This window comes from Cajanus cajan, chromosome 7 (assembly GCF_000230855.2).
Source record: "Cajanus cajan strain Asha chromosome 7, NIPB_CcT2T_4, whole genome shotgun sequence".
NCBI lineage: Eukaryota > Viridiplantae > Streptophyta > Magnoliopsida > Fabales > Fabaceae > Cajanus > Cajanus cajan.
In genome coordinates, this window is record NC_138523.1 from 59,317,109 (window position 1) to 59,338,928 (window position 21,820).

General features: G+C 28.0%; 3 protein-coding genes across 6 annotated transcripts; 1 reads left to right on the forward strand and 2 right to left on the reverse strand.

Annotated features, from left to right (window-relative positions):
• Positions 1-680: 680 nt before the first annotated feature.
• On the forward strand, positions 681-2,290 carry LOC109795669 (SKP1-like protein 1A). Its single transcript, XM_020355158.3, has 2 exons — positions 681-1,176; positions 1,946-2,290. The coding sequence occupies exons 1-2, from the start codon at positions 832-834 to the stop codon at positions 2,123-2,125; spliced, it is 525 nt and encodes a 174-aa protein (XP_020210747.1). The 5' UTR covers positions 681-831; the 3' UTR covers positions 2,126-2,290.
• Positions 2,291-3,600: 1,310 nt separating this feature from the next.
• On the reverse strand, positions 3,601-6,183 carry LOC109796781 (GCIP-interacting family protein). 2 transcript variants are annotated; one of them, XM_020356573.3, is made up of 6 exons: positions 5,962-6,183; positions 5,626-5,770; positions 4,948-5,162; positions 4,624-4,864; positions 4,074-4,210; positions 3,601-3,986 (listed from the first exon to the last, which is right to left on the reverse strand). In XM_020356573.3, exons 2-6 carry the CDS (start codon positions 5,747-5,749, stop codon positions 3,759-3,761), a joined length of 945 nt encoding a protein of 314 aa, XP_020212162.1. In that variant the 5' UTR covers positions 5,750-5,770; positions 5,962-6,183; the 3' UTR covers positions 3,601-3,758. The 2 variants fall into 2 exon arrangements, with proteins under 2 accessions (XP_020212162.1, XP_029126593.1); XM_029270760.2 differs by lacking the exon at positions 5,962-6,183 and adding an exon at positions 5,891-5,941.
• Positions 6,184-8,276: 2,093 nt separating this feature from the next.
• LOC109797620 (uncharacterized) lies at positions 8,277-12,138 on the reverse strand. Of its 3 annotated transcripts, none has more exons than XM_020357720.3 (5): positions 11,888-12,138; positions 11,256-11,444; positions 10,389-10,532; positions 9,560-9,771; positions 8,277-9,283 (listed from the first exon to the last, which is right to left on the reverse strand). In XM_020357720.3, the coding sequence occupies exons 2-5, from the start codon at positions 11,386-11,388 to the stop codon at positions 8,483-8,485; spliced, it is 1,290 nt and encodes a 429-aa protein (XP_020213309.2). In that variant the 5' UTR covers positions 11,389-11,444; positions 11,888-12,138; the 3' UTR covers positions 8,277-8,482. The 3 variants fall into 3 exon arrangements, with proteins under 3 accessions (XP_020213309.2, XP_020213308.2, XP_020213310.2); XM_020357719.3 differs by having other exon boundaries at positions 11,786-11,888; XM_020357721.3 differs by lacking the exon at positions 10,389-10,532 and having other exon boundaries at positions 11,786-11,888.
• Between the last annotated feature and the right edge of the window lie 9,682 nt (positions 12,139-21,820).

Here is a 21,820-nt window from a genome sequence, read left to right on the forward strand (position 1 = left end):
AGAGTTAGTGATAAAGACTAAAAGAAAATCCTTATAAAATTTCAAAGACAAAGTAATATTTTAGAGATTGAACTCATATTTAAGTCTATTTAAATATATTTCGGGATTAGATTTTGCACAATGGATTTGTATCTCTAAATACTCATTCAATGTTTTACTAAAATATCTTTGAAGGTAAATTAACTTAAGGTACTCTTTGTTCTCTTTCAAGATATGAAGGTGTATCTAATTGAATTAACCTTTATAATCGTGATAATTATATTCAATTAAATATGTTACATTTTTTTGTTAATCTAATTGACCTTTGAAGGATTAAATTTACTTTTATGATTTAAAACTGAAGTCTAATTCTTAGGATTCCAATATATATAAAATAATAAGAATTGATATAAAAAAAAACTATAATCAAACATTTCTTATATTTAAAATTGAAGTCTAAAGAGATTATATTTAACGTCTCTTAATCAATAGTCATGATATATATGATAGAAAAATATTTAATAGTGAGTCCTAAGATAATAAAGTCATTGATGACTTCTTTTTCAAGTAATTAAAAGTATTAAAGAGATTGTATTTAACGTCTCTTAATATGCGCTCCTGACATATACGACAAAAAAATACATTTATATTTTTAAGGTCTCTAATAAATATCTTAAAAACATTGTTTAATATACCTATTAAATACCTTGAATTACTTTATCTTTTTATTAAAAACTTTATACTTTTACCTTCTTAACCTTAAAAATACAAACCATTGAGTGAATATAAATAATTGTATTCAACAAAGACATTTACATTTTCAATTTAGTGGCCCATCTTCTATAATCAAGGATGGCTTCATCATCATCAAAGAAAATTAGTGTGAAGTGCTCTGAAGGCATGGTGTTGGAGGTGGATGAAACTTTGGTGAATGTTTCTCCTACCATGAAACGCTTGATAGAAGAAAAGTGTAATGAAAGTAGCATTGTCATCACCTTGCCAAACATCTCGAGCGAAACCTTGTCTAAGATCATTGAATTCATCAAGCTTGACTTGGAAAGTGATGTGACTCTCAATAATGTCGGAGTTGAATCTGCTGATGCTGATTGTAAGGCCTCTGAGAGTCTTACAAGTTTCAATAACTTAAAACTAGAGTTCACAAAAATTGATGTAGACACACTTCTCCACCTTATTACGGTTAGTTTCATGTCATTTTTGTTTTCTTCCTTTTTTGTATCTCATTTTTCATTTCTTATCTATAGGAGTTTAGATTTCTCTTGTTTTCACTATGTCTAGATCTAAATATGAATCCAATTTATTTTTTTAGTACTAATAGATAAAGGCCCTTTTCAAGTGGGAATATGGTTGGATTTCAAATGATTTATATTTTCCATCTTAGCAATTCTACCACCACCCTATCTTTTCATTCCCTTCCTCCTCTATCATCATTATTTTGCAATTTTTTTAAATTGTTATGACTTCCTTCTTTGATACTTAAGAAAACAGAATGATTGAATTGAAATTTGAAATGGGTGATGAATAATTGTTTGTCAACAATTTCAAATAAAAGAGAAGTAAAGAATGTCACAAGAGGCAATGGCAACATGAAGTTTTAATTTTTTGTTATCTAATTCTTATTTCCCATATTAATTTTAAATTTAATATACTCTTTACTATATTTGTATAAAATCTATCTTTATTTTTGAATAAAAAAATTCTATAGTTCATATGAAAATTATATAAATCGAGGGGAAACTTTGTGTGGAATTGTCAAAATTTTTAAATAAAATAGAGACAAAATCTATCTTAGTTTAAAATTTGTTAAAGTGTTTATGAAAATTTTAACAAAAGTTGTGTTAATGGTCACAATCATGGAGACCTCCAAAATCTCAATACTACACAAAAATCATTTTCACTTGACATTTTTGTCACCTTGCTTTGTTGTTTGTTTAATGTGGATTTTCAGGCAGCACACTATCTCAAAATTGAGAAAATTTATGATTTGGGATGTGAAGAAACTGCGAGAAGAATCCGAGGAAATACCCCAGAGCAAATTCGCCAGATTTTCAAGATCAAGAATGATTTCACTCCTGAGGAAGAAGAAGAGAACAAGAGACTGTTGTTGACACCATGGTTTTTAAAATAAACAACAAGTTATGTTTAACTATCCATCTTTCTATAGCAATGTGGATAGTTATGATGTATTTAGAGGACATCGTGCTATAGATCAAACTTTTTAGTTTGTAATAAGATCCTCTAAAACTTTTATTGATATCATAATAAAAGAATGCATCCTATGGCATTTGATTTATTCTGTTGGTTGAGCACCACCATTTGATTAATTTCTTATGTTTCCCACCTCCACATTCATCATGTATTTGCGCATCAAACCAGTGAGTTAATAACACCCAGAGCAAGTCATCAAATGCAACCCAGATACTTCGAGGAAGAGAGGACTCGAACCAAGTAAGTTTCAATACTTAGAACCCAAGTGACCACAACTTCACAAGTTGTAATGTGTCTAACCTCAATAATTTTTTATTTTTTAATTAAATATCATATATTTTTCTCAATTAAATATCATAAGTGATACAATATCTTTCCGAGATGATCACCCATCCAAATTTTAAAATCATCTAAAAACACAAGTTAAAGAAAAATAACTAAAAACACTCGTTGAAAAATAGTTCTTAAAATATTGAATATTTAACAATTTAGTTTATGGGTTAAGATATTTTATTAACATTAAAGAACTAATTTGAAAAAAAAATTCAATACTTAAAAGACCATAACTAATTCTTAAAAGAAAGTTTTAAAACTAATTCTTAAAGAAAAAAGAGCATTTTTAAAGTACTTTTTTAAAAACTAATTCTTGAAAAGTTGTTTCACAAAAAACCAGAAAACTACTTATTTAAAAAAAGTTTGAACAAACATTTAAAAAGCAAAAAAAAAAATGCTTACTTTATTAAAAAAATGCTTTTTTAGAAGAAAAAAAATGTTTAAACATACAGGCTCCATATAGCATGATTTGAGAGAAAAAGTGATATTTGAGGGATCAAATTAATTGATGGTTTATTCTATGATAAATATAATGAAAATTAATATCTCATTCCATCCTATACCAACCCCAAAATTAGACGGTAGGAAAGCTATGCGTTTTAGATGGAATTGAATGAAATCTGTTTCATCTCTTATCATCGCATTCCAATTTATAAATCAAGTAATCCAAACAATAGAACTTATTAAAATTTCATTTCATTCCTCTACTTCATCTCATACCTTTTCATCAATACAAACAGCCTAAATTCCATTCCGTTCTACTTATTTCCATCAATTCCAATTAGTTAACTACAATTTTTAAAGACCCTACGAAAAATGATAACAAATTAAAACCCAGATGCATAAGATCGCAACCATCCCAATAGAAAGGAAAGGGAAAAAAGGACTTAACCCTGACTAACTTAGGCTTAAATATGTGGGCTAAACTCAGGCTTAAACATATGTGGGGAAGTATAAATTACCATAAAAACTCCACCAGTTAAAAGTCCATATATATATAATGATAGGCAATAGCGCCACTACGAAGAACCCATATCCCAAGCAAGCATGAAGTATTTGAAGTTCAAAATAACTCCACAATGCTCCATATGTGCATTGCAAAATATTATAGACTATAATATTACATGATCAAAAAGCACTTATAAGTGCAATCCAACGTTGAAACTTATCAGTAACTGAACAATGTGAAATAATGACACACCATTACATAAGCAGATACCTTAGTCAGGCAATGCAGTTCCTCGCTCAAGATTATTTTTAATCTCCAGCGTGTACTTACCAAAGGCTCGTTCAATCTTTTTGTTGAAATGCTCATTACGGTCATTGATCGAGTCAATATCTTTCTCTTCGTGAAATCTTCTTCTCCTGCTAAATGACCTGCGCTTCTCTTCCCTATCCTTTAGCTCCTGCACCATCCTGTCAATCTTCTCCTCTGAGATTTTTGGTGCCTATAATGAAATGAAAGACAAATCATCACAAAAATACTTAATGGAGGGCAAATGTTGAGAAGAGATATTGATGTTTTGGTAGTATACCTTTCCATACTGGAGACTTGAAGCTTCTCTGTAGAACTCCGGATCAGTTTCTTTCATTTTATTATATTCTTCTACATCTACTTCAACGTTCTTGGTCCGCTTTTTGTATGCATTGTATAATGTCTTCTGATTAAACACTGATAAAATAAGAAAAAAATTAGCTTCTGTCACTACTCTACGACATGAAAGTTCGTTAGGGTAATTTTGCAGTCAATTACACACTCAGCAACAGGAAAGCATCTATTTCTCTTAAGATAACAATCTCCTTAGATTTCAAAGCAGAAAAATGTGAAACAAATTTATATATAGGAGCATTATACATCATACTCTTCATTTAAGAGATTAACCAAGACATAAGCTTTAAAACTCAGGAGTTTGCAAATATGGATTTTTTGGAACAGCAATGAAGCTTACACATCAAGAGAAGAGTACAACTATATTTTACATCTGTGTGTATACACGTGCAAGAAAACAAATAACCATGCCAGCCACAAAAGCAACACACTGACAGGACAAATAACAACATTTCTTGGATAAGTACAAAACTTACCATCCCACCCGAATGGAGCAGGATCCTTTTCCCATTTCTTGTATTTTTCCTCTGCTGCCTCCTGTGTGTCAAGCATATATGCCTTCGTCATATCCAATCCATTTGCATCAAGAAGTTTTCCAATCTTTCTCTTCCTATCCTCAAGCCATTTCTGTTTAGAAACACCCCTAGACTCAGTTGGAGGTTCCATCCTCTTTTTTTCAGCAGCTATTTCAATTTGATTACGCTTTTTTGCTTCTTGCTACATGGGAAACAAAACAACAGTATTAGGTTTTCTTCAAATAAATAAATAAAGTTATAATCAAGGGATTTTCACCCATTTACCATCTTGGCTCTCAACTCCATCCACTTCTTCTGCCTTGAAGAGAGTTTTGAGTAGTCACCCTCCATTTGCTCCGCTTCCTGCACAGCAGGCTGGTCAGAATCACTATCAGAGTTTCCTTCCAGATTGGGTCTGTCATCATACATTTCCTCAGCTACATATGATTCATCTGGGATGGCTTGCTTACAGTTGCTTCCACCACTAGCTTGTCCAACTTCTGATAGATATAGAAAACGGTATGTAAATATGAACAGATAAATACAATTTTTTTTTTTCAAAAAACACAATCACAACAACAAAGCCTTATCCCCCTAAGTGAGGTCGTCTACACGGATCACACAAAGCCATTTGACACAGTTGAAAACCAAAGCTTCATGAATATTATCCGTAATTGCATTTTTTTTTTTTGAATATGAAATAGTCTTGATTGAGGAATCAAGGGAAGCAGTTAACATTAATTTCAATATAATTAAATAAAAGTTCTGTAACCTTATGACATAGTAGGAAAGAGTTATCAACTTACAAAGCACAGTGAGCATTTACAGAAGAATAATGGGCCATGAAAGTAGCTAGTCGTAAACATAATCAAATCAATAGATAACTATCCAATTAACGGAGAAAACAAAAGAACCTGCTATCATTCTCAAAACAAAAGAGGGAATTGCAACTGAAAAACTAACCTGATTCCTGTTGCTGAGACCTAATTTTGGTTTCAGCTATTACCCTAAAACAGTAATCGCTACATTCGTGATAAGGGTTACTAGCATTCCGGCAATCGGGATGCACTGCTCGCTCCTCAGACATCTCGGGCAGAGAACTTGTCACCTGTTGCGTTGCCGCATATGAAACAAACATGTTCGTGTCAAAACCCTAATTAGTCAAGCAATTATTTGAAAAATTGAAAGCAAGTAGCGCATACAGAAATTGGAATTGAAAGAAGATTACAGGTGAATTAAAAATAGAGGATTGTGTTGTTATTGGTGAAAAATTGAAGGAATGAGAAGACAGATACGAACCTTTAACAACGCAGAAGCGATTCCTGAACAAGAAGTGGAACGGGGAATTGGATTCGGATTTGAGTATTTTATCGATGGGAATCCAATCGAAGTGATTGTTTTGGTATCTCGTTATTTATTTTCTTTTTAATTTTGGGGATTAGGGTTTGTGTTATTCTGATATTGATATACCACTTGATCGTCTCTGCTCTGCCACTGGGAGAAGTGGAAATGTGGATAACTTTGCTATTTGCTTAAAGAATACAAAAATTCTTGATTCAACTCTCTTATCATATTATCAAAAGATAAAAATATAATGTTATAATTTGTATTCATATAATTTCATACAATATAGATAATTTTCATTCTTAAATAATAAAAATTATTTTTTTTCATATTTACTTATATATTTAATTAATATTTTAATTTATGTGATAGACAAATTAAATATTTATTATATATATTTAAAAAATCTCTAAAAATAATTTCATTTAAACAAATATCTACAAACGTTCGTATTGATATTTTAATTATTTATTTTTAAATGAATATATTTTATTTTTATCTTTAAATTAAATTTTAATTATTTTTAAAAAATTTATTGAATTAAAAAAATATATCACGATTTAAATTAAGAGTAATATATCCCTTGGTGTATGAACTTTGCGAGTATTTTAAATAGGTTTTCAAAATATAAAAATTTATAATTCAGCTCCTAATTTATTTTTAATTCTTGTAATCAAATTTGTAGGATTAATAGTTTGTTTACAATGGAGACCTACTTATAAAGATTGGAAACAAATTTGGGATCTACTTAACAAAAATTATATATATATATATATATATATATATATATATATATATATATATTTGTGTGTGTGTTTAACCGTTTTTTTTATTAAAGAAAATAATATTTTCTAAAACACTTACACATAAAATAAATGAAGTTATAATCTCTTATAAAATCGTTAAAATTGGTCCAACATTTTGTTTAGCTTGATAAGTTAAATTGGATTAGACTATTTATTTTAAGGTCGAAAAGAATAGAATTAATTTGGTGGACTGTTGAGTTTTAAAAATGTTGGTTTGAAAGTTATTGAATCTATTTGACTTAAAAAAAAATTCTTATAAAATGCAAAAAAAAAAAAAAAAAAGAAGGTTAATTTAGTCTAATATGTTAGTCAATCAAGAAAAAAAAAATCACTACTTATATAAAAATTATCTAGTTATGACTTGTTTTTTCAAACTTTTGTTTATTAAGTCGGTTCAAGTTGAATGATTCATTTTATGAATTCCACTAAAAACACGACTATATCGATTTTCAATAAAATCTTTCTTATATAATTCATTATATATGTGTTATGTATAAGTGAGCTAATAATTTTTTTTAAGTTTTATGACAGACATGAGCCCTCAAAAAAAATTATAGGTTACACGAATTATAAAATACATTTTAATTTATTTAAAAAAAAAATTAAGGACCTATAAATGTATTTTCCCTTTTAATTATTCATAAAGAACCTAAACTATAATTTATAAATTTAAATACATTAATTTATTATGCATTTTAATTTTAACATAATATACACTTTATAAAGTTATTATAAATCTTAACTATGTAAAAATAATTCTTTATTTTGTAAATACACATTCTAAAACAACATGGTACTATTAGTAAAATTGAATATTATATAAATTTAACTTACATACATTGTTAGTGTAAATTTTACGGTGACATTTAATAAGAATGGATAATTTTTGCTGATAATACGTACATGCATTAGGTTCATACTAATCTACAATCCAAGAAGCTAGAGGCCCAACATGATTTGTAATGGATCGGAGAATAATGCTGAGTTCAATTATCGCCACCAGCCTTTTTTTTTTTTCTTTTCTTTTTCCTGAATCCAATCGAACCCAACCACTGAGCAACCCAATAAATGAGGCAAGTTATCCTTTATTTGCAAAGTTATTATTTTCTCTATTCTTTTTGGAGCCAACTTATTTCAGACTTTTTTTTTTCAAACTGCAAACATACCTTTTATACTCTGTAATTCATTTGTAAATAGACACGCATAACTTTCCAATTTCATTTTTTTAAAAGATTTTTAAAAAGATTTTGAAACATTCAGTCAAAAAGAAAAAGAATAAAATCAAAACCCCTCTTCTCGTTCTCACCATCCAAACAAATATTTACAAACCCGCAAGATATACCGATAACATGGACCACTAATATTTTATAATTGGGGCAAAATGTATAAAATTTACATGAAAATAATATCCAGACAAACTAAATTCTAGTAATGACCGAAATTTCAAGTTTCAACCCAATGCTGTTGGGATATTAAGGTATAAATAAATAAAAATTATATAAATTGAAGTACAGCTTAAAAAGGTGCATGTGTGTGGGTGCAATATGTATTCATACCATTCTCTAGCTTAAAAATGTATGACGTGTTTATTCAGGATCATATTTCTACAATTTAAACATTACCTTAATTCTGATAACGAAATTGAAAGACTAATTGACAAAACAGTAACATCACACTAGTTCATCTAGCAAGGATTTGGTATCTAATTTAAGCACTGCCCGGGACTTGAGTGCCAGCATGTTCTTGTCCAAATCAGAAGACTTCACCTCAAGCTCCTTCAAACGCACTCTGATCTGTTCAATTCTTGTTTTAACATCTTTTACCTCTTGTTCTTTCTGAGCCAAGATTTCCATTTCTGATTCCAGATCTTTGTTCAATGCTTCCATTTCGCGATCAGAGTTAACCTTTGCCATCTCCACCACACGGTGCTCATGGACTAGTTCTATGTTCTCAGCAACTTCATCAACTATGCTGCGCAACCACGCCACACGAAGTTGAGCAGATTCTACATCCTTGAGAATAGCCAAAAGTTCTTTGACTTTGGACTTTGTTAGTTCCATTATTGGAGTACACTGCAACTCTTGTATCACAAAGCACACACACTCAATATAGTATGACCTCATGACCACTGATTCCAAGTGGCAGCTTGCTCCTATATCTCCATACTTTTCAAAGATGGACCGCAGAATGGGAGCAAAGCTTTCTTTCACATGGTATTTTCCAACCGGGACACGAGCCTCCGAGACCACAGACTCGGTCTCCTCTCCATCACTCTCATCATTGTCATTGAGGCCACCAGAAAAGCAATAATTCATGGACCCGCCATCTGGTTTAGTAAGACCTCTCGTGTCGTCAACAGAGCTGATTGGAACAACTTTATGTGAAGCATTTTTGTCCCCATTGTGCTTTGTTCTTATCGCATTGGCCGGTTGCTCAGCACCATCCTTTGACTGGACCTTGTCATTCATAGCCTTTCAAAGAAACAAGGACAAGTCAACTCATGCTTATTGGCTTGTATTAGGCCATAATTTTAAGGGTAAAACATTTTTATACTATCATCCAATCATAATTATCCTGTATGGTAAACATTTTCAGTTTTACAGACACTAGTAGAGGTTTTTAATTAGTTGACAATGTAAAAACTGACCATGCATGATCATTAAACTCTAATTTTAAGAATAATTCAAGTTAATTTGAGGTTTGACCAAAAAGAAAAGAAGAGAATGCTAGAAAAAAGGGATGTCTACCATGACATCTAGGACTTGTATTTCTCCAGAAACTGGTATTAGCTCATTGCTTTTTGGCTCCTCCTTTGTCTTTTCAGAATAATTTGATAACGGTGATGAAGCATCGGAGAGATAAATAGCTCCAATTTTTGAGGGTGGAACACTGTCAAGAACGGGGGGTTCTGGCTTAGAACCAAGCTTCTTTTTCCTGTCAAAGTTCAATGACATGGCACCTGCAATTTAAAAGAATAGTAGTATAAGAAAATATTTATACTGAAAGATCTGAGGTATACCAATGATCTGTTTATCACCTCCAAGTAACATATTTTGACTAGTCAAGCAAATTGGCCGGCAAGCCTTAATAGGCTGTGCTAGCTGTGAATGGACATCGACTTTGTGAACTTGGTAAACCAATTACATAGATAGCGACGATTTATGTGATGGACAGTATAGTGTTTTTTCAAAGAAGATTAATCTGCTATCGAGAAATGGTCAGACAAATGAGACCTTTTATTTTTCTGAGTCTCCAAAGTCCAAACTAATCTGTTTCTGGAGTCAGGACTAAACTCTAGATAAAACCCATACTACTTTCATTTGAATCAAAAAGTATTTCTGAGGTTTCCCTAGATAAACTCTAGATACTGGAACCAGAAATATTTCTTGGGTTTCCCTTTGAGATGAATCACATTCTTCTAAATTAAACCACTAGTATTTTATATGGAGTGAATATGATGGAGAAATCTTGCTTTGAAATTCACTATAAGATACGCTTCATAAGCTTTTAAGAAATTTGTGGCTGAATTGTATATCACGGACAACCTTAAATAGCAGATGAAAAATGGAGGGAAACCTGAATCAGCTGCAGACATTCTTTTTTGGCAACTTTCAGCGCACACATGGTAAGGATTAGATGCTTTGGGGCAACCTGAGGTCCTGCGTTTTTCATCATTCATCTTTTTCCCAAGTTCACCATCTGTGACAGTTCTGCGATAATCTTTGGGGGAAAAAAAAGAAGGAAAAAGACAGATCTTACAAGTGTTCAGACATTGGCAACTAGGCACTCCCAAATATATTCGTTAAATTTAAAATATTAGATTTATAGTTTAATTTCATACACTATTAGTGAAAAGAACTAAAGATTTTTACACTCGCTCAATCAGAAATCATCATGACTTATGACTATGACTTTACAAGTAGTTAGTACAAAAGTCATGGCAATTTATCATCATCATCAACAACAACAATTTCAAACAAATCCCAATGTATACAAGGTTTGGTTAGGTAAATTTCTCCAAAAAAACAAAATATTTATGGGAGAAGAAAATAAAAAGAAAAGATGAAATAATTTTTTTAAAAGCTAAAATTAGCTTATGTCTGTGAAAGTTCTCTCATAATGAATTCTTCAAAAACGTATTTCTAACTTATCCATAAACTAATTATAACTTATACAAAATTAATTTCAATTTTTCTTCCTATTTTCTTTTATCTACACATAACCGTAAACAAGTCAAAACAGAAAAGTAACATATACAATAGGCAGTTACATTCTTTATGGAATCAGATATTCACAATCAGACAGTCATCGCATTTGTAACAGTAGGATGAAGATTGGAGACCTCAAATTTTGAATGCATATTTTTCAATGAGATACATTAATAGAATTCAAAAAAAAAAAAAAAAAAAAAAAAAAAAAGAGTAAAGCGGAAGAAGAACTGACCAAAACTCTTTCTCTGTTTAGTTGGCTTGCCAGGCTTGGTTTCCTTGATCTTTTGCAAGCAAGCATCGGTGCATTCATGGTAGGGATTAGGAGCATATACACAGTTTGGCAGAACTCTTTCCCTGTGAGCCATCACCTCTTTCAGACTCTCCCCTCCCGCACCCTTCCTACCTGACAACCCAACGCTCACTGTTGCATCCAGTCAACAAACTCAAATTAACCAACAAAAAATGCATGTATTTCATATCAAAATTTTCAGCCACACATAAACAATAATTAAAAATATATATATATATATACAGTAATTATAGGTAAAACATAAAATAAAATGATAATAATATGAAGAAGAAGAAACAACACAATCAAGATCAAGATGTGATATCTATCAAGATGTTTCTTATGTATATAATAAATAAATAAAAATAACAAGATCTAACACCAAAAAAAAAAAAAACTTGAGCACTGAAATAAAATAAAAATTGCAGATTATGTCCGGAAATTAGAGAGAAGCGAAAGGAAAAAAAACGCACAGCAGAAAGAGACAGGCATGGGCATGGGCATGGCATGGAATGGAAGAGAAGAAGAAGAAATAAGGAAAATCAACGTTAGATAAGGATTCAAAAAGTAGGTACCTAGAAAGACAGGGACAGCGTCGAAGGGAGTAGGTGCAACCCGAAACCGAAATCAAACAGTGCCCGATTTGTTGAGAAGCGCTTATTATTTTTTGTGGCAATCAATCAATGAGTGAATGGAAAATGTGGATGAAGCGTTGGTTTTTTGACTATGTGGTCGTGATCTTGGAATTTAACCAAATTTTACAACTTTTTGAAAGTCTTTGACCAATGGAGCACCAAAATATTATAAAAATTAAGGACGAGAATTAATGAAGCCAGAAAGAGGACGGAAGCAATGAAGTGTGAGAATCCACTTTTGATTCTTGAACGCTGGCAGAGAGAGAGAGAGAGAGAAACACCTTTCAAACTTTAACAACGCTAATTTTGTCAAACATCTAGAAACTCACGCGCGCCATATAACTCCATGCCGCGTTCCTACGTGTGAAACCATGCATCTCATCTATATCATTTTCAACTTTCAACTCACATTTCAATATTATAAACCACGTACCCATGTTTTACTATTTAACCAAATTTCATATTATTAAGACTCGCCATAGCTTGGTATATATACTTTATCAAATTTTTATTTTTTTTAAAATCTATTCAGACATTTTTTTCTTAGTAAAGTTATTACTGTCTAATAAATGCTAGATTTTAACACTTTCTATACATAAAGATTTTATCCCTTTCACTAAACCTTTTTTAATCCTCGAGAAGTAAGATTTCTTATATATATATATATATATAAATATAAAAAAAGTTAATTACATGACTCTTTATTAAAATGTGCAAGAACTTAATTATCTCTCATCGTTAACAGCTTTTGTTGTTACGTGTGAAGCTAACAACAACCCTCGAATCCGATCACATGCAGTTCCAGTCCCAGTTATTGACAGATTCGGTTAATTGTTGAACTAAGTAATATTTTAAAATTCGATACATCTAGAGAATTGAACTCAGACTAATACTTGTTTATTTATATAGAAACATCATGAATGAGAGAATCGTGCTTGACTGGAAAAAATATAATTAATAATTCAAATGTGAGGGACATAAATGAAGTTATTCTTTTTGATATTTAATGAACATGTATATTAAAATTTTAACTTTACATTGATAATTAAGTTAAAATAACATCGTGAAAGTTAATTTATGTGCTCAATAGTAATATAATGTAATTTAAATCCATCTCATTGAATAGTATGCTACATGATTATTAAATTTATCATTTATAATTAATTTTTTTTATTTACATCATTTAAATTATATAACATATTACATAATTTATGATATTATAATATTCTTTCCACTGTTTTTATTTTTTATTGGTTTTAACTAAGTGGGTGATTTATTGAACAAAACTTTTTATCTTTTAGTAAATTAATTAAATTTAAATGTGCAAATATTTAAATATTATTTTTAGACAAGACTTGCATATGAGCAATATTGTCTGGCACAACTCACCCAACCAATTATCACAAGAATTATTGAATTAAACATTCGTTGCCACTTGACCAATCTCCAACCATTGGAACATGTTGAGAAGTAATCAAGCCTTAATTAGTCAAATACTTATAGGCACTCAACATTCATTTGCAAGTAAATTAGCGAAATACTCGATCTCTGAAATCACTTATTTAAATCTTAACACTAATATATGGTATGAGTATTGTTTTTAAGAAACATCTAAGTTGAGCCTTTTCTCCACTGATGATACGCGACAGAATGACACCATTAACCCATCAAATACAACACCATTTCACACCTAGCTAGAAATACAACACTAATTTGTTTATTCATGTACATTCTGTTTCACTCAAGTAGTCATTATGTTGTTATTATTGATTATACCTATGTATGTTTTGCTTTTACGGATGTAACCATTGTAGATAAAATTGAAATTTACTGTTACTTATAAATATTTAATGTTATATTTATAAATAACTATTACTATAAGTAGAACTTAAAATATCATTATTATATAACTTATATAATAAACAGATAAATCATATGTGAGTTAATATAATCTAAAAACTTACTAACAAATTTTTAACTTTAGGTGATATTTTTTATTTATCACTACAAGTTGATTTTATCGTAGTGTCTCTGGACGTAACACCACCCTCTTTGACAACGTTAACAAAAATTTCGATATCATCCTTCTTCCATTTTGGTTGAGTTATGACCTCTAGCAATTAGAGAAAATTCTGATAAAGATGCATCTTCATAAATTTCTTAATAATTTTAAAATATTAAATATATATTAAGATTTTAAGTCATTTACTAACATTTTAGTTTTATTTCTTGAAGGTTTATATATACTTATTCACCTTAGCGGTTTATTTTCAAGAAAAAAATAATAATTTATTAACAATAATAAGTTTTCTAATGATAGATAATATTAAATAAAATATGGAAAGTTTTAATACTTAAAATTAAAAAATGTTTAATGAGAATCATTAATGGTATTATTAATATAATTATAAAACTATTTTCTTCGACCATGATGCGCGATAAATTGATGCCACTAACCTACTAATTAGAGACAAGACCACTCACACCTATAAATACATTCACTGCACCTTAATTTATTCATGCATTCAACTAGTCATTATTTATTCTATACTGATTTAGGTGTCAGAATTTTTAGATGTGTCACCACTCCTTCTTCATCAATTTATAGTGGAAATGCATCTTCATATATAAATTTAAAACTTTCATTATTTTAATAATTAAAAATATTAAATTTGTTAGGATTTTAAGACATTTAACATTTTAGTCTTATTTCTTAAATGTGTCTATAATTATTCATCAACAAATTCTTTTTAAGAAAACATTTTTTTCTTAACAAACAAGTTTTCCAATTATAGACAATATTAAATAAAATATGGAAAAGATTTATTAATTTTTTAAATATGGAAAAGTTATATTTCATTAATAATATCAATATATAGAACTATTTTTCTTTCTTTAGTTGAGATATGTGAATTTTGATAATAATTATTATGATTGTTTATAAAATTGTTGTAAAACTTTATAGATTAAGGAATTATTGTATGGATTTTTATTGTGTAACAGTTATTTTGAGTTGATGTCAAGTTGAAATACATAACAACATATTTAATTGTGCATTTGTTAAGTTGATATGTTAATAAATTTTATTAAAAAATTAAATGCACCCTTCTTTCAAATAAAATTTTGCATAAAAATATTTAACTATATAAAATATGACTAAAATAAGTAAAAAAAAATTTATAATTTTTTAATTGAGTTTTTGATAGATTATATATTTCCGATGTTGTATAAAATTTACATCCATTATTATAGTTTTTAATATTTGATATTTTGAAAATAAAAAATAGTAAGTATAAAAACAAATACACACCTTAAAAATGAGGTGGCTCTGAGTCTGAACAATGCCTTGCTTCCAAATCTCTTGTGGCGGTATATTCGAAACCAAGCCACCAGCATAGTCTGCATAGAATAATATTCTTCTTTTTTAATTATTTTTTCCAAATCATCATCTCTTAGCTTGGTTGTCCAGCTTAGAATTTTCTTAAACTATCTTTATTCTTTACTCAATGCTTGGTTTGACTTTTTTTTTTTTTCCTTTGCATTTACCACATATATTATATTTATTGAAAAAATAATCTTATTTAAAACATGATTAGTTACTACAAATAAATATATTTCTCAACAACTCACTTTAAAAATATCAGTGACATTCTTAATTTCATCTTCTACTTCATGTTGATGAACTAAACAGATTCAAAAAATAAAAATTAAAAAATAATATATATATATATATATATGTATATATATATATATATATATATATATATAATTTAGTATTCTGGTTTGTAGTTATAAATGATAAATTTTTAGTTTTATATAATTAAAATTTAAATAGTAAATAACTTTTAATATTTATATTATTATAATTATAAATAAATGAATATATAACTATTGATAAATATATAAATTACATTTTAGATTTAAAATAAAAATTTTGAATTTTGATATCAAATTATATTTTTAACTATTGATAAAATTTTAAAATTATTGAATTCAGTTTAAAAATAAAAAATAAAATTGGTAGGGTTAGACAATTAAAAAATTAAAGTATACATTTTATATCTATACTACATAGCTCAGACTCATTTTTTTCTTATATTTTTTAGTCTTTTAAAATTCAAACATTTTCTACTAATTATAAAATAAACTTATTATCATTTAATAAATTAAATTACATTAATTAAACACAAATGATTTATCATAAAAAACTTAAAATTTGATAAGAAAATACATATAATAGTGAAATGATAATTATTTTATTTTTCAATATTATTATAAATTTAAATTTAAATTTTGAATCGATTTATAAGACAATTTATTATGATTAATTTTTCAAATATATGTAATGGTGAAGTAATTTTTATTTTCATTTCGTGTGAGTGATAGTATAAGTAATAAAAAGAATAAAAAATAATATATATATATATATATATATGAGGAGGGTTCAAACGACACTGGTATAACTTTTACTAAGTGTTACACCGCTCAATAATTTTATATTAAATGTGAATTTTGAAAATCTAATCGTTAGATTGAAAGTTCATATCTCTTAGATCATATATGTCAAATTTTATATTAATCTAAGATGATTTGATACTTTATTCTCATAAAACAAAATTGACGTAATATATACATTTCAAAATATACTAAATATATAAACAATTTGATTACTTTCAAGTTGTTGTTCAATTTTAATAAAATTTGACATATATGATCTAAGAGATATGAACTTTCAATCTAACGGTTGAATTTTCAAAATTCACATTTAATATAAAGTTATTAAGCGGTGTAACACTTAGTAAAAGTTACACCGGTGTCGTGTGAACCCTCCTCTATATATATAAGTGTGTGTGAGAGAGAAAAAAAATATTAAAGTATACGTATCTATACCTATATATACTTAAACACATTAAACTAATAAGTATATAATTATTATTTATATTTATATTTAATAATTATTATGATATAAATCATATTTTAAATTAAATATATGTGCATTACGCGAATAATTATATTTTGTATAAAGATAAAATAAAGATAGTTTAAACTTTAAAGAGGTTGTAAGAGAAAATATTTAGATTCTAAAGATAGCGAGTAAAAATTTGGAGTAAATTTGCGGGGTAGTAAAAGTTATGTTTACTGTATTTTAAATTATATAATTAAATCTTTTTATTATAAACGTATATTATATTTACAAAGTGTTAAAATGTTGGTAGGAATACAAAAATGGTTGAACTCAACCCACGTAACAACTCAAATAAATATTACACATGAATAAAAAATCCAAGAACTTTTATTTACTATTTTTCTTAACTGTTATTATCTTCCCATCGTTTAGGTCTCATATCTTCACATCGTTTGAATCTTTATTCTAGTTTCAGAAAAAAAAAAAAAAAAAAAAAATAGAGACAACATATTGAGAACGTGTTTGGTCACACATCTGCAGTCATATATGACGTGATATTTTTCGTCCCACGGCAGAAGTTGTAGCTTTTGTATCTCTAAATTATAACTACTATAATAACAATATAAATATTTATATATATATATATATATATATATATATATATATATATATAAAATAAAAAATAAAAAACAGCAACACAGACAAACAAGTTATTGATAAGCATAACTGAATAATTGTTTTTCTTGAATAAGAATTTAGGTTCAACCATTAATGTTTTGGGGATAAAAAAAAACACACCAGAGTAGAGATGACATTAAGAGTGATTAATTAAAATTTTCAACATAAATTAATTATCAATAAAATTGTTGAATATTTCATATAAACAATATGATTATTATTATTATTTTTAATTCACTTGACTCCTTTGTCTGTTGAACTTGCTATGAAATTAATCTTTAGTTTGAAGATTTTCTAAATCTTCTCATCCCTTCTTAAGGAAAAAAAAACAAGAGTTATATGTGAAATCCTCTTTCACAATATTACAAAACTGAGATATAAGTTGTTGAGATCATGTTTAATGGAGGAAAATAATATAATAATTAATATTATGTTTTATTGTTTAAATTGGTGATCAAGATGGAAAAAAAAAAGATTTGTTCTAAAAAAAGATGAAAAATTTTATTCATTTTATTATCATGGTATATATGAACAAAGGTTTTATTTTTATTGTATTTTATTTCCTCTCAATCATGTGTTTTTTTTGCATAAGGGTTAGTGAGTAAGGGTGGGCTGAGGGAAGCATGAATGGGGTAGTTAAGGATGCCTGTCTTGAGTCTTGACTTGTATGAGCAGATGGAGAAAGGCAATAAATAGGTAATTAAATACACATTCAATAAAGATATATAACCAATTGACAAGGAATGAAAACTCTTTTATTTATTTGATTACTATTTTGTTATAAAATACTAACTTAATGAACAACATAAATCGGATCAAACTTCAAAGTTTCCATAATGGGATGAGTTATTCTCTTAAACTATTATTCTCCTTTTAATTTATATATAAATAAAAATAATTAATTCACATATATTAAGAATATTTATTAAATATATTTAATTTTACAATTTAATATAAAATATACACTATATTTTAAAAAAAACCCTTAATCACATTCATAATAAATAATTTCTCATTTATTACTATAAGAATATCTTTGAATTAAAAATATTATAAAATTGACATGGTTAAAATTTACTTATATTTTAATTTTAAAATTAAAAATATTCTTTAAATTCTCGACACCACATATTTTGAATCACCAACACAACACTTTAAGATCATCATGAAAAGGATTTAAAAATTTTCTACAAAAATTAGAAGAAAGAAAAGTCACCTCTTACTTTTAAAGTATCTCACTCTACTCTTTCTCTCTAAAGTTATTGACAAAATAAGTTTATGAAATTCAATTCTTAAAAAAAATCTCATATTTCTTTTATCCTTAAGGTTAATTGAACCTCTCTTAAAAAAAAAAAAAAAAAAAAAAGACTTCTCAAAGTAACTTAAATTTATAAAATCTCTTTAATTCTTAGAATTTTTCAACATAAACACAAAACACTATAACTCATAATTATCAAAAGAAAACAATAATTTAATAAAACTGTAATATTATATAATTTAATTTAAACCAAATTTAACATAACATATAAGGTGATATAAAATTAAAATTTAATATTTACATTAATAAAATTTATATTTAATATAAAATTATTGAATGAATATAATAATTAATAAAAATCACATGAACTCTGATTTATATATATATATATATATATATATATATATAAATAGATAAATAAATAAATAAATAAATAAAGAGAGTATATATTTACAACATATAGTCAAAAACTTATTAATTGTACGTGCATTTTTTTCAACTCACATTAATTCTATCTAGACATACACGTCATTACAGCTCAAGTCATGAGCATCAATATTACCCATACCATTTACACAACTATCAAATTTCTGTAACCACTCACTGGAATCTTGCCATATCTCACATTTTTTACAAAATCATCGTCAAAATTCATATGCTCTCCATCCCTTTCATGAACTTCGTGTGTCTATTTTGTGGTCTTTGAGGTAAGTCGTTTTTTTTATTTATTAATTTGATCTCCAAAATTTTAATTGGGTAATTTTAGTCCCTAAAAGATTGCAATTGTACGATTTTAGTCCTTTAATTTTTAATTGAACAATTTTAGTCTCTCAAATATCATAATTGTGTAATTTTAGTCTTTTTCATTAAAAATTTAACAATTTTAATATATATATATATATATAATATTTTAAAATTATACAATTATTGTCTATTCAAGTTAACGCATATTATAATTTTTTTCAATGTATCAAATGATATATATTTATTTTTAATAAATAAATAAAATTTATATATTATTATTTTTATAATATTACTGATAAATTAATATCAATAATATTATTAGTATATTTATAGATAAACTATTAATATATACTAAGTCATATTACTGATAAATATTTATAGATAAATATTACTGATATATATATATATATATTCTAAAATTACTAAATTTTTAATGGAAAAAGACTTAAATCACACAATTATAATAGTTGAAGGACTAAAATTGTTCGATTAAAAATTAAGAGACTAAAATCACACAATTATAATTTTTTAAAGATTAAAATTACTCAATTAAAATTTTGAAGATTAAAATTGCATAATTACAATATTTAAGGGATAAAAACACAATTAAACTTATAATAATTAAGAGCAGTCAATTTTAAAGAAGATTGCAACCAAAAGATTTAATTTGCACGACGAAGTTTTCCTTCATTTTCAATCTACGCACCCGGGTATCACTTTTGGAATGTTGAAGTTATTGGTTTATTTATGTTTTATGAGTTTATTTTTTCTCCAAAACCTCTTCTTAAATTTTGTTTAGATAAACTTCTCCAAAACTTGAACAACACTTTTAAGAAGAAAAAAAATAATAAATTTTTTGAAGAAGTATCCAAAATTAAAATTAAAACTAACTTATACATAAAAGTAAAAATAAAATTTTGAAAAATTAATAAAGAAACTTTTACAAATTACTTTATATATAAACTAGTTTTTCAAAAGTGTTTCAGCATAAATTTAACTCAGATATCACTTACACATGAGAGAGCATTAAAAGACTCCTTCGAAGAAGAAGAGCCAATGTGCCATATATACCATGCATGCCAACACTCTCACTCTTCTTCCTTCATAATAGAAAAGAATCTCAGTCTCTCTCTCTCTCTAATTCATTTTGGGTTATTGCTATTCGGATTAAGCATGTATTAACTGTTTCTACTTTCTACATTTTAAATCCTCCAGGACATAAAAAATATATATATAAATTAACAACGACATTTTAATTCCATCATGAGATAGTCCCTTAGATAATTATTTCGAATGTATTTATGATTTGATTATCGCAGAGCCTTCTAAATTGAAAATAAAAATAAACATTTTAAATTCTCCAATACATAAAACTATTTTTTATCAAAAAAATTACATAATTACGATTTTTTATTGCATCCGAAGATATGTAAGAGCTGGAAATACTTCTGCCTGAAAGATAAAAATAATATGTAGTAATATAATAATAATTTTATTTTTTCTTTTTCTTCTCTTAAATAATAATAGTAGTATTTTTTAATAATGGAAATATATTTTGAATAATAAAATTTCTCTTGTTTTAAAAAAATAATAATACATGAATGAAAAAAATAAAATCTTACTTTCTTTTGAGGATTTAGGGTTCAGGGGAGTATAGAAGTCGTATCTCCCCCTTTTGTTTGCCTTAGCCGACTTCTTGAATTGGCTGTCGTTGGTGACTTTCATCTTGTCTTTGTGGTCACTGTTAGGTTTTACTTGTGATTTTCCGCGAACCTGGTCACGTTAAGCGGAATGCTCCTCCATCTGGATGTAGCCCGCAGCACGAGCGCGGAGCTCGTCCATATTGTGAGGGACCTCACGGCATAGGCTGTCGACGAAGGGCCCGGGCTTGAGTGCCATGAGCATGGCATGCAGGGCGACCTCGGGGTTCAGATTCCTGATCTTAACCGAGGTGGCTGCAAATCGCTCCATGAACGCCCGAAGTGGCTCGTCGTTGTTCTGTCTGAGGCTGGCCAGGACGGCCGAAGTGATGTGGTGAAGTCGGCTCGTTGCATATTGCGTTGTGAACCGTCTGACCAAAGTGCTGAAGCTGTCGATTAACTCAACGGGAAACTGGGTGTACCAGTTGAGTGCGGCCCCCTTGAGTGAGGTCGGAAAAACCCTACACAATATAACATCATTGTTAATGTAGAAGTTTACCTGTGTCGTATATAGGTCGATATGCTCATCGGGGTCCGTTGTGCCATCATAGCGATCGAGGTGGAGAGGCTTCCACCCCTAAGGGAGT